General features: G+C 46.9%; 1 protein-coding gene across 1 annotated transcript; it reads right to left on the reverse strand.

Annotated features, from left to right (window-relative positions):
• Positions 1-6,946: 6,946 nt before the first annotated feature.
• DRAXIN (dorsal inhibitory axon guidance protein) lies at positions 6,947-12,491 on the reverse strand. Its single transcript, XM_009949613.2, has 6 exons — positions 12,020-12,491; positions 10,513-10,700; positions 9,858-9,969; positions 9,407-9,496; positions 9,073-9,162; positions 6,947-7,059 (listed from the first exon to the last, which is right to left on the reverse strand). Exons 1-6 carry the CDS (start codon positions 12,477-12,479, stop codon positions 6,947-6,949), a joined length of 1,053 nt encoding a protein of 350 aa, XP_009947915.1. The 5' UTR covers positions 12,480-12,491.
• Between the last annotated feature and the right edge of the window lie 2,212 nt (positions 12,492-14,703).

Raw genomic sequence — 14,703 nt, forward strand, 5'->3', positions numbered from 1 at the left:
GGCTCCCGCTCCGTGACTCCCGGCGGCGGGGCCGCCTCACGTGGGGCTGGGCCGGGCCCCGCCGCCGCCACGGGCTGGCCCCGGGCCGCCCAGGGGAGGGCGGCGGGGCGGGAGGAGCCGGGACACCGCCCCTCCGCGCCCGGCCCCGGCCCCAGCCCCACAGCAGCCCCTCAGCCGCGGCGGGTCCTGGGGCGCTGGCGGCAGGTCGTCGGGTCGGGAGGGAGGTGGAGGCCCGGCCCGTGCCCTGAGCCGTGCCCTCTGCCGCCCCAGGGGATGCACGGTGGTGCTGGAGTGGGCCTTTGTGGGCTGGGTGGCAAGTGGCGGTTTCTTGCCAGCCTGCCTGTTCCGGGCGAGGGAAGAGTCTGGACACTCCAGCTGCCTGATGTGTGTTGCACAGCACCTGTTTCCGAAATGGAAAGGCACCACTACGTTGAAAGTGTGCCGGGATGAGTTTGTTGACTTCAAACACCCAGCCGAACGGTTCTTCCTGCTGCTCACACGCATAATGCGGCTGTGGGAAGGTTTGACGTCATACTTTGACTGTGGTCAGTGTTCAGGAAAGGCTAATGGGTGTATAGGACTTAGCAGCTTTCTGGAGTGAAAGCTTGTGTGCACACATCGGTACCGTGACACAAAGGTGAGATGTGACAGACTCTTGATAAACAACAATAAAAAAGCAATTGCAAGGTGCTGGGTGTGCTCAGCTGTGTCACACAATATCTGAGTCAAGCTCCGGTCAGTCTTTGGGACTGAGCACTGGAGTCTCTATCCATGTAGCTAGAATGGCTGGCAGATACTTAATTGCTTCCCTGGGCCCTAGATGACTGAACTCTTTGCACCAAAGCCTGGTACAAATAAGGAGTTCTTCATCTCTTGTTCTGAAAGAAAGCTTGTCCCATTTCAGAGACAGGGAAGTTGGTAAGTGATCACCCAACCGCACACAGCACAACTATAGCTTACTGTTTCCTGCCCAGTTCATAATAGCAGTTGTCTCCCCAAGTATGGCAGGTGAACTAACAGACCCAAGAAATCAGGAGGACCTCTCTCAAACCCTCCCTTCCTTGCCCAATGTATGCTTTACCTGTCTGCAGTGTAAGACTACAATGTTTTACTGGGTCAGTTGCTTTCTTGCCATCATTTATTCTTACAGAAAAGATGGGGCCTCTAAGGGATGAGCAAGGAGTCAGAAGTTCATTGCAGAAGCTAAACATGGAAGTGCGTGAGTCATCCTTCAATCTCATTTCCAGTTCAAGCAGTGCAGTTCAAGGTTACGCATGAGGATGTGCCGTGCTGAACCAACCCTCCGATATTCTCAAACAAGCCACAAACATAGCCCTATCTAGCCTGTGCTTCACTGCACCCTGAGTGCTACTGACTGCCAGTATGCAGCAGGCTTGAAGATCTCCCAAGGCAAAGTATTAAATTCCAAAATGAAACAACCTGGAAAATGCTAACCAGAGGCAGCAGCAGAAGAAAACTGACTGGCTGCATAGCTCAGAACAGCAGTAAAAAAAAAAAGGCTGCGGAAGTCCCCCTCCAGGAATCTCTGAATGTGCCACTTTACCAGATAAAAGATTGAAATATAACTCATCTGTTGCCACAAGACACATCAGCTGTGACTTCATTTCCATTTCTGTGTCTTGCAGGGAACCCCTGCCTCTATTCACAGAGTAGTGGCATCAAATGGGATCAATGCTAGTGGTCCCAGTAATGTCAAGGACCAGATTTTACCCTAAATGAAAAAATGATGTGACACCTGGGGTGGGGGAAAAGATAAAGAGAGACTTTGAATAGCCACATTGCAGGCTCAGTGTTTGGGTGCAAAACGCAATGGGGATGCCCTTCTGCCAGGATAGGTATCTGTCAAAGGAGAACTGTTTGTTATAAAGACAAATTCCACTGTCCCAGTTTAAGTATAAGCACTGTTTGGATGCAGCAGTGTGTGGGCGTCTTTGCTCCTTTCAGCATTCTCACTCAGTCTGAGACAGTCTCATTACCATTTGTGCAGCATGAGCCATAATTTGGATTGCTGTGACTGCTGTTTAATGCAAAGCATTCGTTTCCCCTAGTACAATAAAAGCGCTTTACTTCATTTTGTTCATCAATGTATCGTGCAATTAATTCAGCCCTGCTTATTATTTCCTGGGCTTGCATGTCGTGGACTTAAAGGACTTAGAAATGTCATAATGATCTCATGGATATGAAAACAATGAGACCTATGATAGACATTATGCATTTGCACGTCTCTCTATCTGATCTGCGGGGTTGGTTGTTTTTTATCTCTGCTTTGCTTTGCTTGTACCTTGTAAATTGCCTCTCTGTGTAACCTGCTGTCTCTGTTCCCTTCCCTAGCCTTGATAACTGAAAGCAACATGGTGGGAAAGATAAGCAGCAAGTTAAAGAAGACCTGCAGGGAGAAGCAGATGACCCAGGAGATGAGAAACAGGATATGGAGATTTTCCTGACTAGAAGACTGGTCCAGGTGAGTTCAGCTCACTGCAACTGATATCCAGCAATTACCTGCTTCATGTCAAATATACTGGTAGTATGCCTTGTGCAGACTGAGTAAAAAGCTAATACACGGCTGGCTCCCTTCCTGACAGCAGAAAAGTGAGGCTAATAAGGCAGAAATGCTTTCCTTTGCATTTTCAGGGCGCTGTACCCTTTGGTGGGTAAGGTAATAGCAATTCCGTTGGGAAGTAGAGGAGCTAATACAATTGCTCCTGCTGTCCTTATCTAGCGGTGGGGATGGGGACAAGCTCACCCCTCATGGTCCTGCCCTTCTCGTCCCTCGCTGGGGGTCTAGTCTGATGGTAACAAAAGACTGCAGCTGACACTGGTGCCTTTGAGTTGTGCCGCTGGCTGTGGAGCTGAGAGCAATGAAAACATCAGCTTGGCACAAATGCATATATTATCAATAGAGCCTTTCTGAATAAGCGGTGAGGAAGGGCATATAGAAGTTGTCCTGGCTCTACAAACTCCTTCTTAAATCCCGATGGGAAATCAGCAAGCCGAAACATTGTTCAGATTGCAAGGAGAACTGGAGGCGTTTTGTAATGCTGATGGGGAGCCTCCTACTGAAACTTCACTGCAAAACAGTCTGGCAAGAGATTTGGGGAGTAGAGAGGGTTACGCTAATGTGGTACCTTCACAAGCACACTTGAAAGTCCTTTCCAATCTCACCAAGGAAGAGCTGCTCCTTTGTTTTTCTAAAATCTAACTAGGACTTTGAGATATAATTGAGGGACTACTCTTCAGGGTTCACTGGCACTCTAGAAAATGAACTGACGTACCAGAAAGGGGTTTATGGGGTACATATAATCACTCAGAATGTTCCAAGAAAACAATAGACCTATTTTTTTCTCATAAAAAAATACGAAAGCAATGCTTTTTCCAGGCTTTATGTATCAGTGAGTGACTGGCATGGACTTGAACAATTTGGTATAGCATGGGTTTGAAATCGAGGCACTTTCATACACTGTGGATTGACAACAGGGTAATTACTGGGGGGTGGGAGGGAGGAGAGAGGGTTTCAATAAAACACCCCCAAGCTAAAATGAATGCAGACTATTAGAGACCTGAGACAGAATGATTCCCAAGTGTTTTAATTTGTGCTTCCACTCCTTGTCGCTCTTGCAGTCATCATTTTGGCAACTGCCAGCAACATCCCCAAGATTCAACAGCATTTGTGGAGCAGGCAGCTGCTGAGATGATTATGTCAAATCAGCACGCTGTCCTCTCTTTTCCAGGTCTAATGATTCTCACCCTTGGAGAAGTGGTTTAAAATGATACATACCCCTTGGACTCATGGTGAGGCTGCTAGCAGCGGTAGCTATAGAGCAGGAGTTTGGGTGGGACTCTGTCACTCACCTTTCTTGCATGCATGCCCTGCAATTAACTTTAAAAATTATTCCACAGAGCCCTGCTATGGCTGGTTTGGGCCTGATCCAAAGGCCTTTCAAGACAATAGAAAATCTTGCAAGAGCTCTGTCTTAAGCTTTCTGAGGGCACAAGAGAAGCTGAGCTTGGGTGAATTCTTAATTTGAGTTCCTCAAACAATCAGTTGAGAAGAACATATAAATCAAGACTTGCTTGACATTTACATCCCTCTCTCTTGTTCAGACCTAATGCCCCCAAAGGCAGAACTATCGCTGACTGCACTGTGACTGGAAGATACTGGGAAGGAAGGGGAAAGTTGCTAAATGTAACCCAGTGATACTATCGCTCTGCGGCTGCTGTTACGCTCTTGAGACAGCACAGAGCGGCACTAAAAAGCTTTGCTGCCCTCAGAAGTGTTGCCCTGGGTTTTTTTATCACAGACCGGTGGTGTATTCCACACCTTGGCATGTTTACTCAATGGCTTTCCTTTGCACTGCAGTTATGAAGTCAATAGTTGATCTGGCTGATACATAAATCAGGTTGTATGATTCTTTTCACACTGCTGTGGCTGTGCAGCATGTGCCTGTGCCACTGCTCACCCTTTCTGCTTCACCTCTGCGACATCACAGTTTGATTCAGAAAGAATGAGTCTCGGTCATGGGCTCTCTTTCTGAAACTCCAATGTGAGGAATCAATCCAGTAATCCTGTGACTTGATTTATAATAATTAATTTTCACTGACCTTACACATTTAGCTAATCCCCCCAGTTAAGAATAATCTGTTCTGTATTTATAGCAGACGGAAAGCTGAAAATGCAAGAGCTGAAGAAGCAAGTCTCCTTTTGGAGTCTAAAAGCTCTGGCTTAAAATTTAGACTTGCTGTTTAAGCCAGCTTGTATTTCACATGATTTGCAACACAGTCTTGCCCAAAACACTGCCCAGGATCCTACAAGGATTCTGTATGTTGTGTACGGGGCAATGAAGACCTGTATCACCCAGGATACAGACCCCTGCAAAATTTCCTGCTTTCTTTCAGTTGCACTGTTCCAACCAGATCTCAGCTGCTACACTGGAAAGCAGTGGGTATCAAAACCTGGCTTTGATAGCGGCTGTGCATGTGGTTCTCATCGGTGTCACACAGACCAGGGTCTGAGAGCTCTGCAATTGACTGTGATCAATTAGGGCCTTTTTCCCTTTCTGCTCCCACTGACAATAGCACTGGCAGCACCACCCACCATTCTGCATCTGGGCTGAGGGAGGGGCTGCATTTCTCTCTCTGGGTTAACAAATTGCATCCTTGCTGCCATGGCATACAGCTGGAGCCAAACCACCTTTCTTTACTCCTGCCTTTTGGGCTAAGACTGTAACGCTGTAAGCAGAAATCTAAATAGCTCCGTCCAGCTGAGTGGTAGGTTTTACCTAAATGCTCCTTTACAAATTCCTCCTTTAGCATACCTCCTAGCAGTGCAGGTGTATGTGGGTCAGAACTAATACTGTATTCACAGCATATCTCTGTAGCCATGACTGGGCACTCATCATATTAGAGGTGTAAACTATTATGCTACCAGCGTTTGAGTGAATACACAATGCAGAGTGACACTACCACAGAAACAGGAGCGCAAAATGGAGATTTGCCTACCTAAATGGAACCCAGAGGGTTTAGGGAAGCAGCGTAAAGAGGATACTGACCACAGTACCGGGACTAATATATCTATTTCTATAAAAGGTGTTGTACATCTCCAGGTTCTTTAATGTAAAAAGCTTCAGAGCTGTCTCCCACTGGAAGTCAGGGTATTGGGGTGTTGGCAGTAAAAAAGAACATCTTTATCAACGAACACTACTCCTGTTTAACAAAGTAGCCTGTGTTGCTCTGATATGTCACTGAAGTCGGTAATTAAGTAGTAATATAAAGAAGTTTTAAACATCTGGATGGCTACACCAGGCAGAAGCTGACTGTTAGCTGCAATTTGAGTGAGGATACAGGGAAGCTTGGATCCCTGGTTTGTGGATTTTTTTCTACCAAGTGGCACAATTGCTTTGTGTCATTACCTGAAGCCATCAGTGCTACCTGTTGGCCAGTTCCCTTATAAGCCTTTCTGGCTCCTGCCACATCCTTAGTGCAGTCAAAGAAGCAGAAGTGTTGCACAAAGGGTATCTATCATATCTTTATTTACATATCATGGAAACACACATGCAACATTTCACAGGATTTACTACAACGGAACAGCCTGTCCCTATCTCCTGTTACCAAAAGCTTCATTTTTGGCTCACTAGGAAAACTATCTCTTCCCCAGAAAGCTCCTAAAAGTAATAATTAAAAATAAGACTTGGCAGGATAACTAAATGAGTGAGAGCTGCAGGCTGGGGTGTCTTGCCACATCCTTGCAGAAACCAGGTGGTTCTCTGGAAGCAAGGAAGGAAGGAAGGAAGGATTGGGACTGAGTGGTCCCAAAGAAGACAGGTAGGAAGTGGTAATGTGTAACAAACAGCTAGAGAATACCTGTCTGTAGCAGTGAACAAGGGAGGGAGCAAGAGCTCTGTCAGAGGGTCCCCTCTCACCTAGGCAGCCAGCTTCCTGCTCATCCATTTCCCATCTTTGATTCCACCTGGAGGCTACAAGCTTCCTACCCTCTAGGAACCTCTGATCCTTAAAGAGGATCTACCTTTCTTCTCAAGCAATAGTTAAGGGGTAAAGTTTAAGCTCATATCCCCTTTGACCTGAAGGATCTTTCGTATCTTGCCTTTGTTGAGAGGAGATGAAACTGCAGAGCCTTTTCCTGCCAGGACCATCAGAATGGTAGTCATGGTCATCTCTTACTAATTGGGAGAGGGGGACCCACCTCAATGGCAGGAATGTGCTGAGGGAAGGGAGCGGGAATGCAGTCTTTGTATGGAAAAGGCTGAGGGCACTCTATTTATAATTAACATAAGCTTCAGTCCTGTTGGAACCTGGCATGTTCAGAGCCTGCAGCTTCAGTCATTTGCTTGACTTCTTCCTCTAACTCTCATTGCTAGGTATAAACAGTTCAACCCCAGCTCCTGACCATCCAGGCAGGAGTCCCACCCTCCTAAACATTAATGAACGATCCCTGCTCTCCGTTGGCCGATTCGGGCTCCACACAGCGCCCTTTCCTCCGGGTCACTCTTCGGTTCCGGTGGAATTTGGCGTAACAGCGTAGCCCTATGGAAAAGACACGCACAAGTGATCAGTAGGGACCAGGGCTCACTACCACAGTAACATCAAACCGTTAGCTCTCGGCCTCAGTTCCTGACAGAGCCTGCTGCAGTGGGGACAGTCCCAGGGCTGGGAAGCCTGCGCTGCATCAAATGAAGTGGCAGGCCCACACGGGCAGGGCGTGTTGCTTTCTGGGCCCTACTATTCTGTTTGGCTCACTGTTCTGGTTTGGGATTCACTGGCTCAGGCAGAAGGTTTCACTGGCTTCTAGAGATACCAAGGAATTATCCTGATTGTTTCATTCATTTTATGGAAGCCCGGCTTGGTTTCCCCCTATTACTTCCCATTACTGTCTAAGTGATCTCTCCATTGGGAAATTACTATAGGCTTAATGTGCAGCAGCGATGGCTAGGGAGCTCCCCTTGCTATTTATTTCCCTGAAGCTTCAGGAGAGGAAGGAAGAGACTTTGAAGTGTTACTGTTGGGAGGTCTGATCCAAAGCTCACTGCTGATCTCTTTTGGTTTCTGTTTTGGATGCTCGTAGTGCAGGGTCTGAAGTAAGCTATCTGATACAGTGTTGATGAATACTAAGCGGGGGGAAATAGGCATTTTATTTGTAAAAAACATCAGTACATATTCTCCTATGGCAGTGGAAGGCAATGGGAGCCTCTGGTCAGGGTAACTCATTGGTTTCTGGCACTGGCAGATTTATCTTTTGGTGTCCATTGTCTGACTTTATTACACCAGAATGCGTAGCTAGTTGGGCCAGACAGAGCACAACCTCTGTGTAACAAATTCTCATGAAAGCCCTGATTTTCAGTGGCCCGGGACCTGGTTATTGGGGTTGGCAGGAGCCGATTTGATCATCCTAGAAACTGCAAGTCTTTCTACTTCCAGAGTAGACAGCAGGTTAGCAACAGTGCCGGCACCCCAGAGTGGGGGATGCTGAGGATTCATAGCTTTTATAATGAGACAGCCCATAAACTGTCCTTGAGTACTTGTACATAGGAGACCCAGCCGATGTCACAGGTCACTGAACAGCCTTTTGGAGTGCATGTCCCTGGGCTATGTTGAGACCGACTACCTTGAAGTTGGGTTTCTGCCCCTCATTACCAATCCCCCCAAGGCAGTCTGGCCTCCCAGAAGGAGAGCACAGAAGATCAGAGCTCTGCTCTTATCTAAGCATCTTGTCTATCTTATCTGGACCCTACATCTCTGGGGATCTTTTTAATGCTACAGAGGATGCACATGTGGCATCAACTTATAACTAGCTTAAGTATAAAGCAGGGCCAGGGGCAGCCCTCGTTAGGCTTGCAGAAACACTTTTCTAGGCTCATCTATTAGAACATCGTCTCTGATGAGGACCTTCAAGTGTTACAGACACACTTAAGGTGAAGACTATCATTTAACATTGCAACTCCAGGAAAGCAGTCTGTTGAACTGGGTAAAAAGTAGGGGAATGACCTGGTCAAAGTCATTATGTACCTAACACAGGTCACAAAATTTGGTAACCAGACTTTTGTTCTGGCAGACAAGACGCAGTGCCTGGAGCTGACCCTGAACATGCTCAGACTAGAAGAGTGCCTTTCAACCTCTTCATGACACAATTGTCTATTAAGGGCTGCTGTGGATTCCTCAGAAATAGTTTTAAGAAACAAAAGTCTGTGTCCTGCCTGCACCTACTAAATTGCTATAAGTTCAGTTGAAATTAACTCAGGAAAGACATATTAGGCATGAGGTTATGTAAAACAAGGATAGCAGTCTGTTTTTATAATCTGGGATACTTGAAAGCACCTTTGAAGTGTAATATATTGTGGCTTCTTCTGTTAGGTTTGTAGATAGGATTTTTCGTTTCAAGAGGGAAGACAAGATATCCTAGATGACTCAATGGTCACATTGTGAGTCAGTGGCAGGGAAAGGCTAAGGGCAGCAGAGCTTGGCTCCTGTTTTCACGTATACACAGTATTGCAGCCAGCTACGAAGCCAACTGGAAGGAGGAGAGCAAAGAGCTGAACTCACCTTCAGTGCACATACAGTCATCATAACATTTGTTGTTAAGGCCTCGATTGTGTGGTTTGCAGAGGTGTTCACGCAAGTCGCAGCAGGAGCCTGCAACACAGGAACAAGGGTCAGCACAGCTCATTTGTCCCTTTCCCTTATAGGGCTACTGACACCCATGACACCTCCATGGTAGACATCATCTGTTCCCACAACACACCTAGAGAGCCTCTGCCCTTCCCTCTGCATGCCACTTTCTAGCAGTACTAGAAACCAGGATACTTGTATTAGAACCTGGCCTGGATTTCAAACAATCTCGTGTTTGGAGAAATGACTCTACCAAGCTGATCCTGACCTGGGAGGCAGTCAAGGTGATGATCACATGGCTCTCCTTCAGCCGTCACGGTTTCATTTCCACTGTTGGGGCTCTTACTGCGGCGTTTCTCTATGGAAAAAAAACAGATGCTGACAGAAAATTTCATGCTAGTGTTTTTATTTTGGAGACTATATTGTTCCAGGGTAAAAACAGCCTCAAACTTCAAGAGTTTGAACTCTAAACCTTCATAGTCTAATCTCCTCCCTATTTCTCAACCCTCCATCTATTATTTTTCCTCTGCCCTCAAACTATGCATCCAAAATGAGAAACATTCTGAAATTGAGCACAAAACACAACACAATCAGCGTTATGTTTTTTCTCTCTTTCCCCGCCACTATGATCTCACATCCTTCAGCACATCTGTGAACACTAACCATAGGACAAGCCTTCCAGAACGACTTTTGGGAAAGAGGACAGGGAGGTTTAGCACCTTTCTTTTTAGCAGATGGCCACATTTCTGGTTTAAGATCCTCATAATCTGTCCAGTCAAAGAGTGCCATATCTAGGGTGGGCATCACATCCCCATCTTGCCTGAGGCGGGCCTGCAAACCACAAGAAACCGAAGAGACAACAGATTACACCTCTGTAGCGACACTGAAGTCTTTGCAAATTTTCCTGGTGCTTTTCGATGTCAAAAAGGTTTTATGATTTCCACACCCCCTCCACCCCTGTCTTGTCCACTGGGGATTCTTGGCATCTCATTTTCAAAAGAGAAGAGCTTTCCCTTGTTGCAGCTGAAGCCAAGTTTCCACTGCTTCTTTGTGAGGACAAAAGGCGAGCAAGGAGCATTAGGACATGCTGCCCCTCCAGCCAAGTGCTCCTACTGCCTCTCTGGTCCTTGAAGCTGAATGAAGATGATAGCTAAGGGAGAGGTAGGGAAGGGAAGAGAAGCAACTAAAGGAACTATTTATGAAGAAGAGGTGTTTAGATGTCTCCAAGACAGAGAGCTGCTTTTGAGGGAGGGCTTTGGTGTTAAGCAAGCACTTACCTCTGACTGGGGGCGTGGGGCGGGGCAACTGGACCTTATCTGCAGGAGACTTCTGCCTGCACCAGAGGTACAGTGCAGTTACCAGCTCTCTCTTTACCTGTGACCGTGGTGATGTGGCTGGAAGAACAGGAGGCTCTTCTGTGGAAACAGCTAGTTCCAGTGCAGTGATGAGAAGCATGGTGGGAGTCAGACTCGTAGCTTCCTCTGCCTGGAGGTTTTGAAACTGTTCTTCAAAGCTTTCAGGTTTCTTGTACAGGGAGCTTGGCCCAGCATCAGGAGTCTTCCCTGCAGAGGGCAACAGATAGAGTAGCATTAGTTTTCTCATCGCTTTTCTCTCTGTGCCATAGATTTGAGTCAAAGGAATTCAGATTTCATCCAGCCACTGGCCAGCGTTCTACCACGTGAGCTGCTGTTCAGACCAGTGTAACAGAGAGTCACGTGCTATTAGAGTGATAGATCAGCTCCAGAGTATATGCATCTTGATTTTTATACACTTAAGTCATTCTTGAAGATATGTCTATCTCTTGCTTAAGAAGCAAAGGATTTCTTCTTCTGGTCTAAAGAGCACAAAATGTACCTGTTTAACCATTTTTAACCCCACAGGTTAAGCTTCTGCGAATACCTGTGAAACATTCTTATTTGATTTTAGTAGCAGGTTATTTCAATTAAGCTCAAGTCAGGACCTACATAACTTGCAATAAGAATATCTTCACAGCCTGATCCCTGCTTTTCATGAGTATTAATTTAGATATAGACCTTAAGTAAAACCAAAGAAATAAGGCCTGTGTTGTAGTCTGCAAATACTGCTTCAAACCAGCTTTGCTGTGTACTCTTTTATATTGCTTAATATGAGTTGTCTAGTCAGTCCCCTGAGAAAATAGTAGGGCTCTTCTTACTGATGTAGGGAGGAGTGATACCTGGAACTCAGGGATACTGACACCCACCTTGTCAAATAGCATAGATTGACACAAATTTTCTGGCTTTAATAGAACTAAAGGTTTACCACAGTGAGCATACCATACCACAGAGACACACACCCACAACTTGACCTGCAAAGGAAAGCAGTCGCAGTCAAAAACAAGCAACATTTTAAAGTAATTAGTGTCATTTCACATATGCAAAATGTGTATTTTTTGTAATTCAGCATAAATACAGAAGAATACAAGCTCTGACGAGAAGAAATCGATCTTGAAGAAAGTAGGGGTTTATTTCTAGTTCTGGTCATGTTTCAAAGTCAGTGGAGAGATTGAGCATGGCTTGGGCATGTTTGTTCATAAATTGAATCATATCCTAAAACAAAAAAAAACCAAAGCAGGCCACCCCAAAACAACCCCTCAAGTCCTAGGAACTTTCAGAGCTCCCCCTGTAAGGCAAACCAGGTCATTTTCACAGAATTGCAGCCAGCAGTAAAAACCTCCGGTTCTGGAGTTCCCCTTTTTTCTTGTGCCTCTTTTGTTTGGCAGATTTCTCCCCAGAGCAGGCACACATCCCACACCCTCCACACACCCATGTGGCTCAACCACAGCTGCCTCTTCTTGCCCTTACACAAGTGACACTCATTTCCAGTGACCCAACAGCCTCGGCTTCCCTTGGAGCTCAAATACCTCTATGGTGTTTCAGCCTGTCCCTGCGGCTGTGTCGCCGATGCTCTCGGTTCTGCTTCTTTCCTCTCTCAGACCCAGGGGAGTGGTTCTCCCTCTCAGGATACGGGAATTCAAAACCCAGGAACACATCTTTATTCTGTTTCAGGGCTGCTGGCTGTCCCTCTGCTGCTAGCTCTTCCACAGCTGAAGCTCCGCTACCGGTTCTGAGGGCCTCTTCCCCAGCTGGCCGCCCTCTAGAAGGCATGGCATGGACCCTCTCCTTCTTGGCCAAGCCATGCTTGTGGTGGTGCCCACTTCTGGGCTGCTGCAGCCACATCTCTTGGTTTTGAAGATGGTTGTTGTTCTCTGGGACATTTTTGAGCTTTATGCTGGGGTCCAGGGAGACTGCAAGACTGATAACAGAAAGAACCAGCACACACAGGAAAAGGAAAGGAGAGAAGAAGGTGGAAGAAGTTGCCATAATCCTGGGTGCTCTGCCTCACCTGCAATTAAAAATAAAAAAATAAAAGGGAAAGAAAAAATAAGCAACCAACTTTTAGGAACTGTAAAGGCAAGCAAGAGTCAGACCTAGGACACTTAGATGAAAACAGTTTTGGTGTCCAGAGCTGGAAGTGAGCTTTTCCCTCCTTGGTTACCTCCTCCTCTCCCAGCCCTGGTTACAGCAGCTGAGACACACGTGCGGGCCCTGCAGGGCAGAGAGGTCCCAGTTTCATGTGCAAATGAGGGCCATCAATCAGTAGGACATTTCCCTTTGATTCCTCACTAGCCCCCCTACCCTCCCATTCACAGCCTACCATCTGAGGGGCTGGGAGGCTGGCTCCTGCAGGCCACAGCTCCTGAGCCGCCTGCACAGCACCAGCTGTCTGGCTAGGGCTGTTTGCTGCCAGGCTGGCATCCTGGGCCGGCCTGGCACTGACTCCTCCTCACAGCTGGTTTTCTTGCAATGAAGATGTCAAGATGAACAGAACTGGAGGCAGATGGTGGCCTCGCAGGACCAGCAACAGCCCTGAGCAGCTCAAGACAGGGAGACATGCGCATGCACATATGTAGTGCTTCAGGGTGGCTGAAACTGGTGAAGGGAAGAAAAAACACTGGAAATTTTGTGCTGATACTTCACAGCATGGCAGAGAAACAAACCTTCTGCTGTTAGCAGAGCAGGGGATGCTTGTCTAAAGATCAAGGGGCAGGGAGGCAAGACTGAGTTTTCTCTAGCTTGTTCCACTTTCCCTCCTTGACCCTGCACAGGTCACTTCTCGTCCCATCCCACCAGGTAAGGCTGTCACTGGGAGAGTAATTTAAGTCCAAAGAACACTGAGACAGAGTCCTTCAGCACAGTGGCTGCAGACTAATTCATTCTGCTTCACTGCAATATTTTTGAGGGCCTTCCTTCATGCCTGTGTTTGTGTTATAAGATATGGCTTTGGGACATTCCACGAGTCATAGATCTCTCCCATTTAAAGTCACTCTCCCCTGCCCTTTCCCACAAAAAGGAGAAAGGGATTTTCAGCATTTCCAGTGCAGCCTTTCGCTGTGGAGTACCTTTCTCAGACTGTCCCTCTCAATCTGGGCAGCAGGAAGGTGTGCTTATAGCCAGAGTTCCCTGTGACACCGACTGCCAGAAAACCAGGCCTATGCTTACATTTGAGAAATACTGTCACAACAACTTTAACTCAGCCACAGCTCTTCACTCAACCTCCTCCCCACCTTTCCTGCACCCCAGCCCCCACTTGCACCTGATTTCCATCTGCCTGTTCACCAGGTGAACCCCTTTGCTGCATAATTACAATGGCTGGTGCTCCCTCCTCCAGGTGCTTTGCTGCTTGACCAGCCATTGTCACCTGTGAAGGGCATCAGGTAACATCCTTTGAGGCCAATCTCAGCGTCTTTTTGTGGAGCTGACAGAAGACACCCTAAGAATAGTCTTGGCACTTCCTTTCCTCTTTTCTTTCAACCCATGAGACAGATGTGGAGTGTTTTGAGTCAGTGAAACCTCTGCCATCGTAGGAGCCCCAGCTTCAGAGAGTACCTGGGGAGTTTAGACGGAGATGTCTTCATCCTCTTAACTAAAAAGCCTGCTCACTCATTTACCAGCCGATTCTGACTTACCAAGACCCGTGTCTGTTACTGCTCAGAGCCTGGGAGCAAATTTTCAGTTCAGACCTCCCCTGGAAAGAGGTAGGCAGTACAGAGGCTGCCTTTTTAATGCAGTGTCTGAAAAGCAGGTCTTTCTACTGGCCATAAAGGACAACAAAGTGCTACTTGAGGATCGATTCAGGAGGTGCTGGAGCTCATTTGCTGAAGGCGTAACACTACGAAATAGGATTTTATTGGCAGCTACCTGTGACAAAGGAAAACCAGACCGGCAGCTGAAACTATTAACAAACGCTTGAAGTCTTGCTTCAAAACCAATGGAACAAATAGCAACCAAGCAAAACCCAAGCTCTGCATCCACAGTCTTTGTTTTTTTTGTAGGATTTTCTCTTTAAGAACCAGAGCAAACCAGCTGGATCAAGGCATCACTCAGAACAACTCAAAGAGCTAGAAACAGCATCTTACCTTTTTATCTGTAGGCTGAATACCAAGAGGAGAGAAAAGTGCAATGTGAGGCAGGTGTCTCCATCTCACTCACACAGGCATGGGCTCTTTGATGGTGAACCTGACAGACACATTAGCTGCAGTTTCGG

Source organism: Leptosomus discolor, chromosome 20 (assembly GCF_034619465.1).
Source record: "Leptosomus discolor isolate bLepDis1 chromosome 20, bLepDis1.hap2, whole genome shotgun sequence".
NCBI classification, from domain to species: Eukaryota; Metazoa; Chordata; class Aves; order Leptosomiformes; family Leptosomidae; genus Leptosomus; species Leptosomus discolor.